The sequence below is a fragment of the Athene noctua genome, chromosome 2 (assembly GCF_965140245.1).
Source record: "Athene noctua chromosome 2, bAthNoc1.hap1.1, whole genome shotgun sequence".
Lineage (NCBI taxonomy): Eukaryota > Metazoa > Chordata > Aves > Strigiformes > Strigidae > Athene > Athene noctua.
Window position 1 is genome coordinate 134,240,482 of NC_134038.1, and position 22,185 is coordinate 134,262,666.

Sequence of the window (22,185 nt, forward strand, 5' to 3'; positions counted from 1 at the left end):
GCAACATCAATAATATCACATGAAGTTACGCTAGCTGTTGATCTCATAATATCCAAAGCCCACACCTAACTATAAATATATATATTATGTTTGCTTTTGAAAACTGAATTAAGTTGAATAGCAACTCATAACTGAAATATTCATGGTCCCAAGCTAAGCTTTGAAGTTAAATCCCTAAGTGGATAAAGTGGACTGTATATCTAATCTAAACTAAATGTTTCCCTTAGTTAGTTACTAACACCAGTGCAGTTTCACTAGTTAAAATCATTATTACAGAAAAGTAACGCAAAGCCCATGGCACTTTAAGGGGCATTTATTTAATCCTGCTTAGGGCTAGGACACAGCACATGATCTTGGCAGTATCAGTTCCTCCACTGCCTTCCACATCTTTGCTTCAAGAGTTGACTAAGTTGTTGATTTCTAGGCAAGGAAGTTTTAACCACAGGTTTCCAGCACTGCTACTGTTACCAAGGTTTCTTACGACTTCTTTCAGTGTTACAAGTTTCAATCTAAGACCACAAATTACCACAGGTTTAAAGCCCATTTCTCAAGCTACAAAGCTAGAAATAAAATGTCACTAATTTTTGTACCTGGACTGCAGACTGTAACTGTTTCAGTGAAAGCACTTCAGGGTTGTTTTTTTTTTCATACTATGCACATCACACACGCACCCCCCACCTATATTACAGACCATAAATGAAATTTGTGCAGCCAACTACAGTTTGGTTGTCTCTGAACTAAAGTAGCTGTGACCTCCTTCACTGGTTTACACTTCTGTCCCTCACCATTTCTGGCACAATTAAGTGTATTAAACACTGAATCTATGGGGGCTTCTCCACCCACTCCCACGTTTGGGGGAAAAAAAAAAAAAAAAAAAAAAAAAAGCCAAGTGCTCCTGCCAGGCTGCTGCCAGTAACAGGGTGAGCACTGTACAGACTTATAGATTATATATAGTAAGTCATTATAATAGAGTTTGAAGGCAGGTTTGGATCCTAGAGAAAACAGTCACAATTGTGCTACTTCTGCCGCAGTAATTTCCCTGTGGCTTTGGTTATGTTGATCTCCGTTCCTGTTTCACAGAGCCCACAGCTACGTACGCTGTATCCAAGTACATCTCTGAAACTCCATAACCTTTGCCAGAGTAACTCTCCAGGAAGCTCTCCTGACCTTTATTTAAGATAAAGAAACCAACTGAAATGAAGAAATAAATGTTCCTTTGATAATACTGTGTAAGCTGTGGCTAAGGAACTTTGAAATACAACAGCGTTAATAAAATAGCCATATTAGGAGAATTTCTTTATCACCAAAAGCAGTGACCAGCTTCAATGGGGCTTTTCATTCACAGTTCACAAATTATTTTCCAAGAATCATTGACTTGTTGTGTAACGATAATTGTGGGTTAATAGAAGCCCTAACTGAACTTTGTACTCTTACACAAAGGATGTATGCATACATGACTATATTTGGACACAGCTCCATATGAAGGATAACATATCTGATTTTCAACTTATAGAATAGTTTTGGCTTTAATACTGTAATTTAATAATAATTAAAAAAAAAAAAAAAAGTCTTTGAAGACAGAGGTGAAAAGAAAAAAACCTGTTACAAAGTGCAACTTTAAAAGTTTAAAAGTGACCATGATTGTTGGTTGGTATATATACAGGAACTTCTAGAGAAAAACAAAAATAAATTGTTTCTGTACAGGTATACTATCAGAGTCCTGGGGATGAGAAAAAAATTTTTTTTTCTTTTTTCCCCACAAAATGTTGTTATGAATACTCTCAATAAATCTTTCTTGAAACAGTTACTGGGTAAATGGAAAAAAAACTCAAAAAGATTTATAATAAAACTCAACAAGTCTGAACTTGGGTTAGTGACTATTTTTTAACGCAATTCTTTTTAATCTCTCTAATCTTAATCCTAACATTTCAGTACATGAATGCTGTTTTTAACAGCTATCTGGTTTAGTGAAGTGCAGTAATTCACTCCGATTGGATAAATTATTTAAGTTATTTAGAAAACGGAAAAGCTACCATGCGCTCTACCTGCTCAGCAGATGCTTTTTAGAAGAGACCTCTAATGATGAAGTCTTGCCATGAGGAAGAAGATGCATAAAGAAGCTCCAAGAAATCTGTGACACTGTCAGATAATGTTTCTAATGCCGTTTCTTTACTACACCCTTGCAACCACTCAAAACCACAGACAGGTACAGCAAAGGGAAGCCAGCGTTTTAACAGAATAGTAGCACTTTAGCAGTTAAAGGCAAGATTTGAGGGGTACAGGCTTAAAAAGACAAGTTGGGCACATGTTAAGTAAAGTAGCAAACAATGCAAAGCTTAACATAACTCCAGCTTCCTCCCACCATTAATTCAAAGGGAAATTTTGTTTGAGCAACAAATGCCACATGCCAAGATGACTTTAAAAATGCTTTAGCAGTGGCTGTATTTGATTGATTATGTGGAGAAAAATATTTATTTATTTATACACAAAACATATCCAGCAACCTGATTTCTGCTCAGCAGAGCTGCCTCCTATGTCTCACAATATCTGATCCGTACCCGCTCAACACGCTCCTCACTCTACGGACAGAGAAATTCCCTCCACCTCCACAACATGAGTCTTTCTTTGCTTCCCTGGGGCTGAGGAGTGAGAATTACAGAAGATGGTCCCCCACTAAAGGTTATACCTTCATCTCAAACAACTTCTTTTGGCTACATGTCAAAACGCTACTTGCTTTATCTATTCATCATGCTGATGTCACCAACCAGCGAAAGGAGCTATCACATGACCACAGAGGACAGAATAAATAACAAATATGAAGACCCAAATATAAATATACATATTTTTAAGAAAGTGATGATTCATACTATACTTACAACTTTCAGCCTGATAGTCTGGCACAAACTGCTCGTCATTGTCAGGTACCTGAGCTGAAGAAAGGAAAACAAAAACAAAAAAACAAACAAATAAAAGACAAAAACAAGGAAAGAATTAAAAGAAGCCATTAAAGCATAAATAAAGACTATTCTGCTTAATTTGAAGCACAGCCAAGATTAAAACTAGGAATTTTTTTCTTGTTGAGTATGAGAATCAGGCAAGTGCATCATTTTAGTATCACGTAAACCCTAGGGTGAAGCTGTGCGATGCAGTGGAAGTCCAGAGCAGCCCCAGTATGCAGCAATGGGGACAGGAGGATGTGAAGGCTGGCGCTGGCACTGGCCCTGCCTCACTCCCTGCACGAGGGTCTGGACCTACCACGCTACTGGTAAAAACCCATCAGTGCTCATTTTCAAAGTTACCTGCATGGAAAGTCTGCATAAAATCAAGTCCTAGCATTTAACACTTATGCATCTTTAACCCCAAACTACCACACCTTCAGCTTACTTAAAACTGATTCCAATATTTCATGGCAGTCAGCCAGCACAGTAGGGGTTTTTTGTTACTGTTTTAAATACTTGAAAAGAACTATTTTACCAGACCACAGAATTCCTGGTTCAATGATATTTCAGACATTGGGGAAAAAAAAAAAAAAAAATTTACTTAAATCAAGAATCACTATTAACACCCATTCACCTTGTGTATAGTCTTCCCTTTTAGGAAACTTTCATCACGAACCTAAACTATAAAATACAATCATTTCACGGTCTGCTGATACATAATTTTGCATCTGTGGTACCACAGTTCCTTCTCACTGTATATCTAAGACATCAGCCTTCTCTCATACTGTGTTGTAAACTCATTTAAACCATTTAAGCTGAAATACCACTGAACGTATATTAAAGGTGAATACATTCGAATAGCTGCAGACCATTATGCTGAGAAGCGGCATTCTCGGAGCAGGAATGGTTCTGGGTACATCCCAAGAGAGATCCAGCTTGCCGTTTCTGAACTTTGTCATCTTGTTCTCAATGTACACTAACTAGAATTATCACAGCAAAGCTGCATAAAATTATCTGTTTGAAAATATTTTAATTTACACAGTTCTTGACTAAAGACAAGCAAATAATTCATATGATCTTAATTAAAAGTTAACATCTGCCATGATCTGGTTACCCAACAAGATTTGAGAGGTAAATACTGGTTTAATAATCATTTATCAAAACAGTGAATACCACACCATTAAATATGTTAAATGATAAAATAGAATTTTAATGCCATTCAGAACACTTTCTAAGTTTAGGAAGAATACGTTCCCCTTTATATAGGTGCAATTGCGACTAGTTTTCACATAATTTGTTTGAAATAAAAATACATATTTAATTATAATGACTCAATTATATTGAATATGCACTACAGTACTCTTCATGGAACAGATCTCCACTCCTTACTCAAGGTGTACTTCTAATGACTTAACTGAGAGGTTTTTTCCTGGGTAAAGAATTCAGAATCAGGCTCATTATACTGAAAAATTATTTGCTCCCGGTTTTAAAATAAATGTTTAAAGTCCTACTGTCTTAATTGCAGCAAATACCCCTTAAGAACAAATGACCTTGGAAAACCAAACACAGATTTGAAAAGAAGTGTAAGATAAATACAAAGATAAAGACAAAAGTGTAATTAGCATTACTCTGAAAAAAAGCATAGCTATTAAAAAAAAAAAAGAAAAACAAATCGAACAACAAAGCAACAATAGCTATGCTTTTAGAAGAAACCAGTACCTCTAAGGACATGTTATCTCCTCAAAGTTTGAAGTTGTATAAAACATGTATTTTACCAAACCAAATTTTACCAATATTTTTGATGCATTAAATTTCTCTTTTCTCCAGAGAAACCATAGGACTTTTACCAGAAATTAACTCAGGGACAATATGAGCCCAAATGCAAACGCTCTGCAATTTCTGACATTCATGCAATTCACTGCATGTGAACATTAGGCATTTTCCTTACAAAAATGCCAAATATTTGATCGTCACAGAAGAATCCAATTATGAAATCAAGGTATCCTACTTAAAAATTAGTTCCTAAGGATTTCTTACATTTCCAATTGTTTTTGAAGGGTTTGTGAGTACATTCAGAGTTAAGGTAATTTGTATCAATTGTATCAAGCAATTTCTTGTTTCCAGAAGACACATCCCACATTATTCTTAAGTCAAATGCAGCAAGGAGGCTAGTATGACTAATTTTTTTATACACACAGGTTGTGTCCAGGACTTCCGCGTCAACACACACACGTGCATTTTTTATATATACATATATATATGTTAATATGCAACGCCACGATATCTGATAAAAGGCTAAAAGAAAACAAAAACTCTTCTGTTGCAATCAGAAGGCTACATTTAGTGATTGTAGAACTGGGACAGCAATTTTATATAACTTTCTAGAGTGTACTCTAATGCACCAGACTGCTTCACCAATGTTTTATTCTGGTTTTATCAGTTTAACTTGACTTACTCCAGAATAAATCTGTTGTAGCAATATATGTATATAGCAGTAAATGAGGTCCTTTTTTTTTTTCCAAAGTGTAAAATAAAATACATCCGGCTGAACTGTCACGGAAAACCGGTGTATTACTTTAGAGATACTGTCATTACCCCGATTTGGTTTAGAGTAAACAAGAAAAATCTACTTCATTCATGGATCCCCCAAATGTGTGAAGGCATATATAATAAAGATAAAAGCACATCACTTTATCAGTACTCTTGAAATAGGTGGATACTACACCGTCAAAATGTATTTTAAATACAATAGTGACATAGCCTTAAAAGCCGCTGTAAGAAAATGAGTACAGCAAGTTAAGAAGTGTTTAATACCCTGCCAAATATAAACAAAACAAATAACATCCAAAATGTTCAACTCAGGAACATGCATTTCCTACTGGAGTCTAATTTTAGTAGCATCAGTACCTTAGAAACAAACCCAAAAGCCTATACAAAGAAATTAAAAGGAACTGCTAACTGTTGGAAATGAGAATTATTCCTTTGTTTAATCTGATACTACTTTTAAGATACGAGAACTGAAACTCGTACATGATCATACTGCAAAAATGCAAGCAACCATCGTCAGACCAATAGACAGACTTCTTCCACCAGCATCTTGCTGTGAGAGGGCAAATAACTGGGATACATCATTCCATTACTTAAAATGAAGAGGGCTTTTGTACCTTGAGTTTGCATTATAAGCAGCATTATAAGCAGACTTAGTAAATTAAACAGGTAAAGACACTTCAACCTAAATGTTAGAAAGGAAAATCTAACTTGCAGTGTTGCAACTGTCTGCATTTATACACGTATGCCATTCATTTCCTCTTTTATTCACAAATACTGCAATTCAGCAAGGCTGTCATAAAATCTTCATTGGTCTTCTGTTAACATACTCAACACAAGACACAATGCATAAATCACCAAAACTTTTTTTTTACTTTGCCATTCAGAGGAAAATTGAAAAAGATATCTGAAATGATCATCTAACTGAGTATTTCCCTAAGCTACTTAATTATGGGGGTTTGAGAAAGCAAGTATATTCCAAAAGACTAATAAAAGGTTTTGAAGGATATTAAGCACGTGGCTTTTACTGCTAATAGCAGAAGCAGCTACATTAGTTCATTCCACATTCAGAGCCATCAAGTCTCAGACTCCTGAACCAGACAACATCTGCAGCATAAACTATCCAGCTCAGCCTAGATTATTACCAAAAGTTTTCTTTTTCTTCTGATTATAGCTATAATGTCTCAAGAGGATTCGGGAAGTGTACAGAAATGTTAATGATGATCTCGAGGATGTTATCAGTTTAGAGTTTACAGTTTCACTACCTACTGGGTTAAAATCAGTTTGCCAAAAGCAAACATTCACAGCACAAAAATACTTAATACTTGTTTGTAGTTTTTAGCACTTTAAAAAGCCTTTGAAAAGCTGAACTGACAGCTCATTTTGCAAAGGGAAAGCAATTTGGGGAGGAAAAAAAAAGTGTAGAACTAGGGCCTCTTAGCTTGCTTTCATTGCATGTAAACAAAAATTAAAAGTCCCCATTAACAAGCATCCAGGACAAAAGGAGTTAATATTTAATTAAAACCAGCTCTATCCACTGTAACAATGACCTGGAGCCAAACAAGGCAGAAGATGTATGAGTCATTCTTTCTGCCAGTGAATGAGACAGCTGATCTCCGAAGCAATTCCTCAAGACAAGCAGTCAGAACTGGAGTTCTGCCTCCATTCACAAAAACACAGTCCAGCATGAACCATGTGGCCCCAACCACAAGCTTTTCATGTCACACCCTTCCAGAAAGCTACAGCAAAGTAAACTTGAACTTTAGGCATAAACACACTGATTTCACTGCTTTGTCTCAAGATGCAGCACAGACCTGCTGAGGAACATTATTTAATAAATGAAAAGTTAAGCAAAATATAAAGGGCTTAAATTTAACTCTTCCTTTCCCCAATCACAAACTCCTTCCAAAAGCTCAGCTGCACTCCAAGGAAAGGTGTTCCTGTTAAAAAAATGGAAACTTTCCAGAAAAACAAGAAGCTGCAAACCTCCTCGCTTCACTTAAAACTTTATTTTGGGTAGCAGAACACTTCCTGTGGTACTGTGTTCTCTGACCTCACGCTTCACTTTTAGAGCTAAGAGCACTTCATTTTAAAGCATCAATCATTTATTCAAAGTGGCAAAAGAAACTGAAATTGACAGGAAATTATGTATGAACAGTAATATTTTGGCTTCAGCTAAAATAAGACTTCAGGCCTCAACAGTAATGAGTCTATTGAGTTTTCTTTAATTCATTGTCACTTCTGAATATCTGAAAGATTGTATAAATTGTAAGTATTCCTGAAAGAGCTGGGGCGGGGAGGGGGGAGGTTGGTTGTTGGTTGTTTTTCTTTGACGGGAACAACTGTTTCTAACAAAGGAGCATTCAGAAGGCAAAACAGTGACAAATTTCAAGATGGTAAAAAATATTATTTCCCATAAGCACTGGATTTGCTGTCAAAACAACCCAAAACCCTTTTTACATAACGTGAGAAGCTCTGACTAATAAACTTAAATGCAGTTCAAAACTAGCTCCAGATCTCAAAATTCTTCCTTATGTGAATAATCCCTAGGAATATGAAGATGGGTTTGCAGAATCTGCTCTTCATTTGCTGCTATACTAAAAATGACAAAAAAGTTAGCTTAAAAGGAACACTCACATTTAACATTTCGCTACATCCCTCATGGTTCGCAAACCCCGCTACGCCTTTGAAAACTATTATTTTGAGTAAAAGGCATTTACTTTTCCAGAAAACAAGAAAAATGGCAAAAGGTTTATTACTACACAGACTTTCAGAGTTACAGATTTCCAGTGTGTTTATTTCTTTTTAAAAGAACACCCCTTCCCTCCTCCCCCCTATTTTGCCTAATCCAACTTTTCTTCTTTTTTGTGCACAGATATTTAAGATCAAGAGTTACCACTTTTTGAAAGCCAAATCTGTCAGATCACTAGAATAAAAAAAAAAAAAGCTACTCTCTGCCTTTCAAATTCACTGCTTTTTAAAGTGTCAGTCCCCATCAGACAGATTTCAGTCACAGAAGTATTACATTATCATTTCTTGACTATTTTTACTCCTATAAAAATGTGGATAGCTCTTGAATATGGGTACACAGCATCTGCCTTACACTGGGTAAATTTTACAACTTTTTTTTGGCTGAAGAAAGGTAGTTAGCCAGCGTAATCTGCTACACATCTTCATTGATTTAAACAATGCCATTCTAACTAGACTAAATTTGAAGATGATGTACTTTCTTTTCTTAAAAATAATCCTTTGAGAACTAGAATCTAATTTTCATATCTCCTCATTTAAGAAATAAACTAGAAGTCAACACTAGCTTAGATATCACCTCGATGCTGGTGCACTCTTCACAATAAGAGGACAGAGTGCAGAAACTTCTTTCCTAAAGTTCATTCCAAATTTGGGTATTAATTATTTAAGAGAAATAACTTACTTTCAGATACCAAGAACTGACTTTTAAATACTGGTAGCTTGTAGTAGCTATCCACTCAATTTAGCTAAACTGCAGTAGAAGCATGAACCCCATTACCTGCAGCTATTGTTTCAAACCACGTATTCACTTAATCTTTTTGTATTTTTTCAAGTCACCGAAAGAACATCATATTTTATTTTTCTGTTTATACCATCTAAGAAGTGTATTATCTATTGCTCTAAGAAGCAGATCTAGTGCATAAATTCATTATTTGTCTTTGCATGGGATGCCTTTTATGTATCTTTAACAAACTGTAGCAGAAACTAGTATCTGAAAGACTAATTTTAAAGAAAAATCTGGTTTTCTGTTTATCTATTATTCTCCCAAAACCAAATTATTTCACCATGGAAAGGAGATACTCACTCACTAAGAATTTGTTCTCTCTATTCATTTTATTTCAGAATAAAAAGTAACAGCTACCATGACAAGATAACATTAGATTAATATTTGAACCACTTTTTTCAAGTCACTGAACAATTGCTATCCGCCAAAACCAATCTGATTCCAAATATATGGAATCAATAAAGTCATTTTACAATATTATCATGACAAAATGTTGCCATCAAGTTATTTAAATATAAAACAAAAGATAATGTCTGAATAATATTTTCCTTGGTTAGCAATAAGCATTTTTAACTCTTTCCTTTCAAGTTTGAAGGTTTAAACAACTATTAAAGGCTTCCCGCTTTCAATTTCTGGCATCAGGAAACAGTTATAATCTATCTTCTCTCCTGCGTAACAACTGACATGAGGAAACCTAATTCAGACTAAGTTTTACATCAAAATAATTGAGATTCTTTCTTACATATTTAATACTACACAGAGTAAGAAGCAAAACCCATTTCCATAAAAATCTAGTATGCAGCTAGTGGAATACCTTTGTAAGTTTTCTGTAAGTAGTATTCAGCTTGTTAATTATGGAGTAATAAAATATTAAAGAGGTTACTGAATTGTTTACATTTTGGATTAGTGCTTTAATCCATGTGAATGCTCCACCATTTTCAATAGGAAAAGAATACCTTTCTTTTCTGTTTACTTGTTTACCACCAACTTGTCACAGGTGACACTAACTGTAAAAACCTCCAGGCTAAAATATGTGATGTAGTAAGGATAGCTTCAGGAAAAACAACAAAAAAATCCACAAGCATTTTTTGTGTGTGTCATAAAATGCAACTCACTTTCTTCTCCTAACTAATAAGTAGATTTTTGACCTGGTTACTCCCCAGTGGGGATCTGAACTCGTGGGAGAAACCTGGTCAGCTGCCACTGCTTTTCTTAAAAAGGGTCAAGATGTTTTAAAATTTCATGGTCATTTCCCTGGCTCCAGAGCATTATGAAAAGAAATATGTAAACATTACTGATGCTGCCAAATTGGCAGACTTCTAGCCTATGAAGGTCCAGAAGAACATAAATGGACACATCTAGCAATGGGTAAACAAGTCTGATTTCAAAATCTGTTTCCTGGCTAAGATCATCCATGTAGACAGTTGAGCAAAGCTACAATATCCTCAAACACTGGCATATTATAAAGACTACCAAAAGTTTATTTGGGTGCATTTGTTTAATAAAAATTTGGGATCAAGTTAACAGCTCAATATTTGATTTTCTCATCTTGACTTTTTATTTCAGTTTTAGTTAGCCTTTAGAAAACCTGTGCAAAGTTTGTATTTTGTAGAACAGCTAAAGCCATGGCATGGCCTGAAACACATATATTTCTTAAAGTATTTCTAGAACACTGCAAAATCTGTAATATTTTTTGTAATATGCTGTAGGAAAAACATAATTATAACATTACTTAGCTTTATTATCCTCTCCTAGATGAAAAGGCAGTTTGTTTTGATTTGGTTTTTTTATTTTTAAATACTTACCAGATGATGCTATCTGCTTTTACAAAGGTTCCTCAACCTAGCTGACACAGGACTAAACACCTTTCTCTCTCAAAACCTACCTAAATTTATTCAGTAAAATAGACTCAAGCTATAGAAAAAAAAAAAAAGGCTCTCAATTCATTCTAGTCTAAAATAAGCAGTGCCTCCAGAATAAAAATTGCCATTACAGTAACTCATGTACCTACAGAAATGGTTAAATCAGTTTTAAATTCTGTATTATATTTCAAACTTACATTATTATCTGCACATGCAATATGAATCTGCCTGTATTCTTCTGACTTATGACCAAAGAAATGTAATCATTTTCAGAAACAAAATCATCCATTCCAGTGAAAAATCAAACTGGAATTTCTCCTCTCCATCAAGAAACAGTATCTTTTGAGTAGTATTTTAACATACTTCTGGCTTGTTACAATGAATGAGATGATACAAAATAAAGAGAACCTTTGGAAAATTACCACAGGGAGACAGAGTTTTATCTGATCATTACACTACAAAAATGATCTTAGTACAGGACATCCTGTTTTCAATGATTAGGAAAGAATCATACTAATTCATAGAAAATATATCCCCTGTTCCATTAATTTAAAAAGGACTTTTTGATTATATACAGAATAACCACATGCTAAAAATAATGCTAGGAGACTAAAAATGTCAGCATTTAAATAAATAATACCCTACAACTTACTTATAGGTTAAGAACTTGACTAACTACATATAAAACTGTTAAAACAGAATCAGTATGTAGTCAAGTAGCCATCAGCAATATTTCCCTTTCTGTGAAAACTAACAGCAAGCATTTAACCCCAAGATCCCTCCTTTCCAAAAAAACAGAATATCTATTCTATAAACAGCTGTGCAGAGTCCAGTACATGATAAAAATTAAACATATGTGAATACTCACATTCATTTAAATCAGGATAAATTTGGAGAGATTATGTTAACTTGCATCAAAATCATGTTTATTTCAGATGCAGGAGTTTACATAAAAATTTCAGCCAGAAATATTATGAACAATGCATAAAAATGTTTATGCTTCAAATAAACAGTACCGTAAATATCAAAGGAAAAAAAATCAGAAAATATTGCTGAAGAGAACAAATACACTTCAACAAGCAGCAAGCTACCTTGCATTTTGTTAAAGTTCTCTTAATGCAGCAGCTCATTTTTTGTTATTGTCAAATGAATCTCTCAACAGCTACTCTAAATTCAGATTTCTACATTATCGTTCTTAAACCTTCTCTCTTCAGTAGAAGGTGCTCTGCAAGATTATTTGAAATACTTAAAAGCACAAGCAGGTGTAAAACAGACTGATGTCAGTTTTCTAATCAGCCAGTACACAATCTCACAACTACAAATACGAAGACAAAAATAACATGCAAAATATTTAAAGGTTTCTGAAAAAAAAAAAAAAAGTAAAGAAATAGTACTTTTTAAGTATTCCATACACACCTAATGTTCTGTGTTGTGAACAAGGTGGAAAGAAGACACTTGCACTTAAATCTTGAAGCATCCCGTCCCGATGAACCCAGAGAAACTAATTTCTGCCATCAGAAAAGTACTCCACCAGAACACCAAATAATTATATGTGCTGCTCTAAAGGAAACAGCAAGCCCAGTTCTGGCTGTATGTAGTCTCTCGAGGTACAATAATATAAACCTGATCAATTGCAATTAAAATCTGAACAGAGGCTTAGAACTTGAAGTCTTGGTGCATTAGTTCTTGCCAAAAGCAGATGTGATTGTGAGCTGGAAGCAATTTCTCCTGGTAATTTGTGATGACACTGGGTAGAGCAGCCCCAGAGTCCCCAAAGACAAACTCATCAGAGGCTCTAATGTATGCATGACACATGAGGTGGCTCTTTTAGAGCTCAATTAATTGGGCTGAACATTAAGACAGCAAGTTCAGGACTTTTTTTTTTTTTCCTCCCCTCCAGAGTTGTTTTTCCTCTTTTTACAAGCAGTTTTTCCCTTACCTTCTGCAAGCCATGTCTCTTGTAATTGGCTCAGATCTTGAAAGAGTTCTGCAAAAAGATGAAGACATGGATAAAAGACTCACACTTCATAAGATTAAAATATGTTTGAAAATGTATTTTTCCTGAAAAACAACATATATTAATTCTATTTTGGCAGTCAAACATACAGACAAAATAGGTATTTTCAGGTTGAAGTTAATGATTTTTCCACATCTATTAATAAAAAAGAAGTACTTACTGTATTATTTTATCAACTCTTGAAATAATAACCAGAATCTTAACCAAGCTCTGTAGTGTAAAAGGCTCACTCAGCAATACATAGAAAAGTTAAAAATTATAATCTTTCTTACAGGTGAACTATTTCTCCTTATACAATTCAGGCCTCCTCCTGCAATACCTGCCCCAGATAAAGCGCTCTCAGACTTCAACGAGAGTTCTGCCTGAGGAACGACCGAGTACTTTTATTAGCAGGGTCGTAACTATCATATAAAAATTTTGAAGCAAAGACCTGAGCTGCTGCAATAGCTAAGAGAAAGAGGAAATCTTCTGTACTACCCCTTATGTTTTATTTTGTACGACAAGAGAATCACGACTATTTCCTCTATGCTGTACTCACTATACTTTAAAGTGAAACCACTTTCTCCATGGACTGAGTTTTGCAGGAGCTTATCTTTTTTTTTGCAATTCACTTGAATCAATTGCACATAATGAGTGTAAACCAGAGTAGCATTCGGCTTACTTGCAAAGCTCAGAAGCTCAGTTACAAAAATTCTGTTTACTAAGTAGGATATTTGAGCTGACAAATGGCTTATTTTTAATTTACTGTATTTTGAGAGAGACTTCCTCTTTTATGCATGCTGACAGATAACTATTTACATACACTTAAATGACAGAGGCTATTCACTTATCCTGTGGACTGGTATCTCATGTTCATGTTGGGAAATCATATAACTGAAAATCTGAAAGTTGTTTTCTTTTCAATCTACCCTACAATAAACTTGTCCAAACAAGTAAGCAGGGATTTTGAAAAGCAATGTGTCCTCACCCTGGTAAGATTTATATAGGGGTAAGTTGTAGGCCCCTATATACCTTCCTATATGTCCTCTTACTTACAGGGGTGTAGGTGTAGCATCTCTAACGACCTTGTAACCTAAAGAAGTGCTAACAGGTATTGCTAGACTACAGTTCTCAAGCTACAATCCTGTGAGTGGCTACTGATGGGACTAAGTTACAAATCTTTGGCCTTCCAAAACTTGTCCACTCTAGACTTCCTTAACCGAATTTCCCAGGATTTTTAACCCTACCAGCAACAGGAACAGTCTACCAGACATCAGGAGTCGGACTACTAGCTCTGCAGTAAAGCTAGAGTAAAAACCAACAGTCTTCACACCAGCATTTTCGCTCCTGCTACCATCAGTGAACACACACCAGTGAAAAGGATGTTAAAACACGGGAGGAATGAGGAAAGCCCTGAATCTCAAGAGGTGAAAAAGTCAGGTGCCATGGCTTGTGTCAGATGCTGCAAAGGCCTGGCCTCAGTGCATAACATCCGTGTGCCACATGTGCAGCAGTACCTAAAATGCAACAGGGTAAATCAAGGAAAGAATATCAACTTTATCAGTTTATCATCTTCGCCAGGTCTTTTTACAGTAGTAAATGCATTTTTCTTGTCTTGTTTATTCAGATTGATCTAGATATATTTATCTCCAAAATAAATAAATAAATAGCTCTCAAAAAGCTTCTCTGTATTAGTAAGTAAGGGGGACACACACACACAACAAGCCCTCACCTTCTGAATCATGAGCCAGGTCTCTGTTAATGAATTTTCTTTTCCTGACATTTGTCGGTCTCTCATTACAGTTTCGCCCACGCGGATTCTATAAACAGGAAAGATCAGTTACTTTAGAAATCGGAAGGGTTGGTTGGTTTTTTTTTTTTTCATTTAATCAAGAATACTCAACACCAGCATGAATTCTTTACATTTCAAACAGGGAAATGATCGTCCTGCAGCTTCCAATTTGCAGAAGATATTGCTGAGCAGCTAAGGTCTTCCAAAAGATTCTTGTGTCTAAATGCAACACATTTCTATCTATGTAGACATCTATTTGTACAGACACATATTATAATGTGTTCAAGCAGCAACACAATACCAACCATGTATTTTTAGCATCTAAAGTACACAAACCTACACAATAGCACATAAATCCTCTCTGCATAAGCTGCGCAGAAGAACCCAGATATGAGATTATAATAGAATGCTTTGTTTCCCTGTGTTACTTCTAACATTGTTTAAAAAGTCCTGAAAGAAAAAAAAAAAAAAAAATGTTAATGTTTGCCTCAACTTCATTCTTCTGAGCGTTGCAGGCAAACGCAGCCAGAAACTTTGAATGCAGCTGCTGCTGCTGCTCTTGCCTCTCTCATCCGCTAATCATGTGCATGATTTTTTAATCATCCCAAAACTGTCTTTAAAAGAACATGATGCTTTACTGAAATAACTAAGAAGATAGGCTCATCTTGCAGGCAAAGCTCCCAGATGAAGAGTCGCCCCTACGGCGGTAACAAAGCAGATACTCTCAGTCTGCAAAACTCCCCCACAGCAATAAGTCGGAGTCAAGTTTATAAACACCAACTTTGAGCTGATCACTCACATTGGTGACCATGTAAGGCACTTGCTGGTCATAAAATCCATCCATTCTGCAGCTCTTCCACAAGTCTTAGCTCAGTGTTTTATTTACTGGGCATTTGATCTGGAGATTTCCTCGGGATCTGGACTCCAATCAGCCTAGAGGGGAATACAAGATGGCTTTTAGATTTAAAAAAAAAAAAAAAAAAAAAAAATCATGAATGAACTGCTTGAATTTGCATAGCTAATTAACCTCAAAGAGTCCCATTCATAAAAACAACCCTCCCTTCTCTGGCTTCACCTGGGTTACACGCTTCTGCCAGGAAAACACGGAGCAAAAGCACTTCGCGGCCGCGGCGGAAAGCGAGGCGAGAGGCAGGGGTTTATTTACACTCCCCGCCGTATCCCCCGAGCGATCCGCGCAAGTGGCAGCCCCGACTCTCGCAAAACGTGTGCTCAACTCGTAATGGCGAACGGCGGGGCTCGCCGCGCACCTCACGGCGGCGGCAGCGGCAGCGCCCGCCAGCCGCGGCCACGCACACGCACACACACACGTACACCCGCGCACTCCCCCCGCTCCCCCCACGCACCCGGCCACCTTCTCCCCCAGCTCCCCCTTGCAGCCCACCGCCACGCAATCCTGCGGGGCGGCGGACAAAGTTGCGGGGAAGACCCACCTGAAGGCCACGCGCGGCGATCGGCTGCAAAAAATTCCCTCCAAATTTAATAAAAACATTAATTATTCCCCGGCACTTCCCCCTTGGAAGCGGCGAGCGCCACTGACAGAGCTCAATCCTGTGGTTTTTCCTCTCCTCCTCCTCCAGGGGCCCCCGAGCCGCGCCGGCGGATCCCCGCCGCCCATTGGCTCCCCGCGCCCCCCGCCGGATCGCCGGATCGCCGCCCGCCCCGGACCCGGACCCGGACCCAGCCCCGGCCCCGCCGCCCCCCGCCCCGGCGCCCCCGGCCCCGGCCCCGCCGCCGGCGCGGAGGAGGGGATGGGGGGCGCGGGGGGCGAGCCTCCTCTCTCCCCCCGGCCCCTCCGCCGGGGGTGGGAGGGCGGGGGGCGAGGGGGGTCGGAAATTGCAACTGGGATGCGCGGCGGTGCCGCCAGACGGATCTCGGGATCCTGGGGCGGGCACACCGTGTCCTCTACACCACCACCCCCCGGTGGCAAAGCAACCCCCTCCCCTTACAGAATTTATTTTTAAAAAACAAGAAAACTTTAGTCTCCTTGACTCCGAGAAGCAAAAATCAGCCGCCTCCCCCCGCACACACGCGCGCCTTTTCTGGTGGCAGCGCAGTCCCGCAAAACTTCGCGGGAGCCCAGGGGTGAGGAAGAGGTGAGCGCGGCCGAGGGGCTCACGCCACACCGGCGGAGACTCTGCACCGCTCTGGCAGGAGCCGGGGTTGTTGGGTTTGGGTTTCTGCTGGGGTTTTGGGGGGTTTTGGGTTGGTTTTTTTTCAGCTGAATCATAGAAAGCAATTGTTATGTCTACTAGGATGACATAATTTCTAGGTTTTGTGGACAGAATTTGGCAGCATCCAGGCACCGGATCTAGGGTGGTTTTTTTGGTGCAGTGGTGCCAGGACCCATCAAGCTCAGGATTTCTGAGGACTTCTCAAAGAAAGTAAGCTTTTCTCTGAATAAAGTGGCTGTTGGAGGGCTGTGTCCAAAAACTCTTCCCTTTCTGAACTGCCAAAATGCACCAAAGCAGATTGTGTGGTTTCATAACAGCTATATTTGTCCTCTCTTTGAGCACTGAATTCCAGGTATCACAGGAATCAGGTGGTAAATTTAGGCATTCACGACGCCGTCTTGCTGCGAGATATGAAGTTTCAGATTTTTATGATCTGATGTAGTTCAGCAATTAACAGGCAGAGCCCCAAGCTAGCAAGTCCAACTTTGCCCTCGGCCCTTTCCGAGTGCTTTCTCTATAGCTAGGGGTGTAAAAGGCAACTAAAGAAACCTGCTTTTGCATAAATAGCCTGCAGCGCTGTTAACAATACGCAGGTTACTTCTTCTGTACTACTTTGTTTTCAAAATTACACTTGTTTTGCTACACTCTATTCTGGAGCACATTACTTTCTGCCACAACCTTTTTTCTTTCTACTTTTTTTTTTTTTCCCCCCTTTCTGATCTAACTATTCATACTCACTTGCCACTTGTCCTGTCCAGCCAAGGAAGAGGGAAGCACCATGTTCCCACCACATCTGTCCTTTCTGTACTGCCTTGTCAAGTAAAATGTCCACCACCAGCAACTTGTTTTCAGTGTTCTTGCCGCTTCTGTTTCCAGACACACATGCCAGCACACCTGGAATTACAAGAAAGTAATGGTATTCTAAATGTTGTATAAACCTATAATCATTTTATTATGTTCTTGGCCAAGTCTCTGAGTTGCTGGTCCTGTAGGCCACTTCTGTGCTATAACAGGGGAATAAAAATCTACTAAATGGTCCAGGTATAAGTGAAATTTCCAGGACAGTGAGGCCATCATTTTCTTTTTTATACCCATGTCCAGACTAGAGCAGCCGCTGAGACAGGAGTGATGGCCTTGTGGGAAGGCTGTGGCTAGACAGCTTTCCCTGGAAAACACGTGGCCACTTTAACCCCTGGACCAGCAGAGCAGATGAAGCTACCATCTCCAGTTGTCCACCCCACCTTGCTGAGTGGATGTCTTAGCCACCCATCAACCAGCTCTCAAAGCACTAGACTCTACTACCTACTGTTCTAAACCGAAATCGGTGATGCATTGTGTTTAAACAGTGCACTAAAAATTGTTGGTGTGTTGGTCAGACAAGCTAATTAAACCAACCTCAACTGAATTTCCAAGGGACCTCAGACCAATCAGGTATTTGGTACTGCCTGTGCAATTTGCACCACTGGATCCCACCTTGTGCTTCCCTACACCATAGTGACCACCTTTTAGCACACACACCCCCATGGCACCCTGCTTTACAGAGCCGGAGGAGGTCAGCACTCTGCAACAGCCGAGCTCTCCATGCTCCTGGCTGGGCTGTAACTCCAAGAGAAGCCATGCATTAAAGGTGTCCTGGCAGGAGACACACTGTATTGCTTGCTGTTACTCCTCATACCATACGCCTCTTCCTTCTCTCCTTAGCTGGCCCTTCCACACATGCTGGGGAGGAAAGGAAGCCTAGAGCTATTCTGAAGCCCTCTTTATCCTTATCTCTGTTCTTCCACTGTGCTGAGTGGTACTCAGAGAAACTTCATTAACTATTAAGAGGTAGATGCTTACAGGAAAGAAAAAAAAAAAAAAAAACAAAACAAAACACAACCCATGTATTTATTGGCAACCCACTCCAAGGTCTGTGTGCAGGAATGCAGTCTTGTACCATCACTGGTCATAGCTGTCTTACATGTAAACTGGTGTGGCCGCAATAATTACTTTCTAATTTTACATGTTTGTTCAAGATTCTTGAAGCTTTGGTGGTTTTTTTTTTTTCTATAAAGTTTTTAACTACTGTTTTCAGAAAACATGCTCTTAAATACATTTTAAAAAAATCCTTAGAAAACTAAAAAGTAACATCAAAATCACTTTGTTTTTTAGGACTGAACAGTTTATACTAAATTGAAAATATTCTTAAAAAGATGCTGAATTTATTTTACTAGCAAAAATTGCTTAAAAAAAGACAGCTTTTCTAAGGGTACTGCTTTAGAAGCAAGATACTTGTTTCAGAAACAGACATGTTCAATTAGACTATAAAGCTCCACTATATATTGAAAATTATATATAATTTCCATTTCATAATAGCAATATATACTTCACACACTTATCTGAAAGAGAACAATGAAATATATATATATTGCTAGCTTGATTTGACACACTTTGAAGCTATAAATAATTGCTGTAACATAAAAAACAGAAATAAATCCAAACAGACAGAGCAAAGAGAAGATTTGATAAACACCGGTTTCTCCTGGAAAAATGCGAGAAGAATTTAACCGCATTTTCACAAAAAGAAATAAACCATCATAATCCATGATAAAAACTAAATTCAATATTTAAAAAAAAAAATGAACCAACTTGATAACAAGACAGAGAATTACACTCAAAAATGCTTTATGCTGAAAACATAAACCTTTTGGACACCTTCATAAAATTGTGCTTACACCAAAGAAAATCCTTCAGCAAAAGGATAGTCACAGTTGAAATATAGTAGGCAAGTAAATTACAAAACAACATTGAATTAAAAAAAAAATCCTACTTGTTTTTCTGAAATTGTTTAGCCTAACCATTCCTTCCAGGCATTTTCCCAGTAAATGTGATGTACTTATGGGCCTGTTACAAAACAAAAGGGATGCCATCAATCCAAACAACTGTTAAGCAGCAACTTTTAAAACGTAGTCTATAGCAGACTCAATAAAATAACAACTAAGTATGTGAGGACTACAGCAAACCCATGAAAACCTAATGAGATTTCTGTCTGGTAAATTAACCCTTGACCACATTTTAACCTCCTGATGCTGACTCTTTCAGCAGGTTAACAGTGCTTATTTTATCATGATGCTACTGGCATACAACAAAGTAGTATATAATAGCAAAATAAAAAAGAAAAAAAACAGAGAAATGAATAGGGCAGATACTTGCCCAACAGCATGGTTTTCTGTAAAGCCTGTGATTCGGATGCAGCATCTAGGACTGAACCTTAAATTAGGAAAAAGGAAAGTACCGGTAGGAAGAAAACACATGATGATTATATCCATATGCTAAACTATCAGATGTGGAATTAAAAGTACATGCAAACAAGTTTCTTCAAAGGAAGAAGGAAAGAAAACAAAGAAGTAATCCCAGTTTAAATGTTTTTAACATATGGATTAATAACACATTGCACACATCATTGTAATTTAGAACTAACATTGCACAAACCTAGAGGACTCCATAAGTAACTGCATTTAAATGCCCATTTACCTGCTAATGCAATGCAAGGCAATTTTTGGTAAACATTTATGTACCAGAAAATTATGCTAGCTGGGAAAACTAAAATTAAGATGTTCCACAAACAGTGCAAGAAACCAAAAGCCCAAACAAATCTTTTATTACAGAAAGGTGAAAAGTAAATTTAACAGTATTTTCAGCCTTCATCATAACCAAGACTTCCAATTTAGGATTGACTGTAAAAGCTTTAGAAAGGAGAAGGCCTGGCAACTCTCTTAGAGCACTGGCCTGTTTCTTGGAGCAAAGCAGCCTTAGTATCATTCTGGCTCTGCTAGTAGTCTTCTGCGTAATTCCTGTATGGGCAACCCCTGTCATCTCACTGGGGTTTTTTGTGACTGTAAAGTGAGACAATAATTTCTCAACTTGAAAATAATAGTCTACTGTTGAAAACAATAGTCTATTACTATTGATTGTGGCAAACCTAGCTGCATCTAGCTCCTTGGATTGTCCTAATCTAGCTCCTTCTGAATTGGTAAAGGGCAAAAAATTGTGTTACACATACATATTAACTTCAATAACAGTTGCTACAAAACAGGAGTGGATCATCTAGACCTATGAATTGATGCTCAGGAAAGAATGCTCAGCTCTGCACACCACCGCAACCAAAGCAGTAAGCAATCCTCTACCACAAGCTACCAGAGAACAAGTTAAATGACAGTTTGACTGACTCATATAAATTATCAGTATCCCATCTCAACAATGCTCATTTCCTGACCAACTGAGCAAATCAAAATAAAATAAAAAAGACACTAGCCCAGGACCTAACACAGCAATAAATGAATCACTGGAAGAACAAACCAAGTAAAAACACTGTAAATTGTAATAGGTTCTTGCAGGGTCAGTGAAGTTCCCAGCTTGCTCTCCTTGCAATTAAACTCACAAAATGGCCAGCCGTGATTAAGTGATAATAAATAGTCTAGAAGTCACTTGGATATCAGGCCAGTCAAAGAATTTGTGTACAACGCCTAATCTCACAGATGGCTTAATTTGCATGTCCTCCCTTATGAATACCAAGAGAGAATCATGCAAACACTTCAGAATCCTTCACATACTTTATGTGAGATTTCTGCCCCACTGTAGTTCATAGCGGCTGTAGAAAACATCACATCTCCTGATGCAGTTATAGTCTAAGACAAACATGAGGAAAGGAAAAGGAAGATAAATGCTTAAAGATTGTGTTTACTAAGTTTGATGGAAAATCTGTTGTTTAGAAGTTGCTCAGTACACATTAAATGGCTTTAGTCATGATTTAAGCTCTCCTGACAGCCTGAAATCCAGAAGACACAAAGATGATACAAAGTCTCCTTTCAGAATCACAGACTCTCACTCAGGATCACTCTTGGACATGCTCAGAGCCTGAGCGCAGATATTAACATAGCAGCAAGAGGTCTGTAGGAAAAAGCAGTGCCGTTTATTAAACAAGTGGCTATAACGACAAAAAACTGAACAAACTTTTGGACCCAAAGAAGGGCCTTAAGTTTATCTGCTCTTTTTTAGTAACTGCATCAATTACTATTTTTACTAATTAAAATTACTAATTTTTACTATCATATTGGATAGTAAAAAATATGACCTTTCTCTACCAACGTTCATTTATGAACTTTAGCAGTTACAGCAATGTACTAAACTGTTACTATTAGCAGACAATGGCTATATTGATACTACATCATATTACTGGCATTATCATACCTGCACTATTAATACCTTAACTGTCTGTGACTCTCTCCTCTTTATATCTTAGTCTTTACATGCCTACCATCCTTAAACTCAGAGCTCTGACATCAT

General features: G+C 37.7%; 1 protein-coding gene across 6 annotated transcripts in view; it reads right to left on the reverse strand.

Moving 5' to 3' along the window:
* Window positions 1-16,234, reverse strand: part of ETV1 (ETS variant transcription factor 1) — a 66,551-nt gene extending 50,317 nt beyond the window's left edge. For 3 of the 6 annotated variants that reach the window (XM_074898027.1, XM_074898025.1, XM_074898024.1), the window contains exons 1-2: window positions 12,297-12,390; window positions 2,877-2,930 (exon numbers count right to left, since the gene is read on the reverse strand). In XM_074898027.1, the coding sequence (XP_074754128.1) occupies window positions 2,877-2,930; window positions 12,297-12,357 (115 nt within the window). In that variant the 5' untranslated portion in view covers window positions 12,358-12,390. Of the gene's footprint in view, window positions 1-2,876; window positions 2,931-12,296; window positions 12,391-12,819; window positions 12,868-14,608; window positions 14,697-15,467; window positions 15,602-16,119 lie in introns of those variants that run through there. The other 3 variants (XM_074898023.1, XM_074898021.1, XM_074898026.1) reach the window with 2 other exon arrangements.
* Between the last annotated feature and the right edge of the window lie 5,951 nt (window positions 16,235-22,185).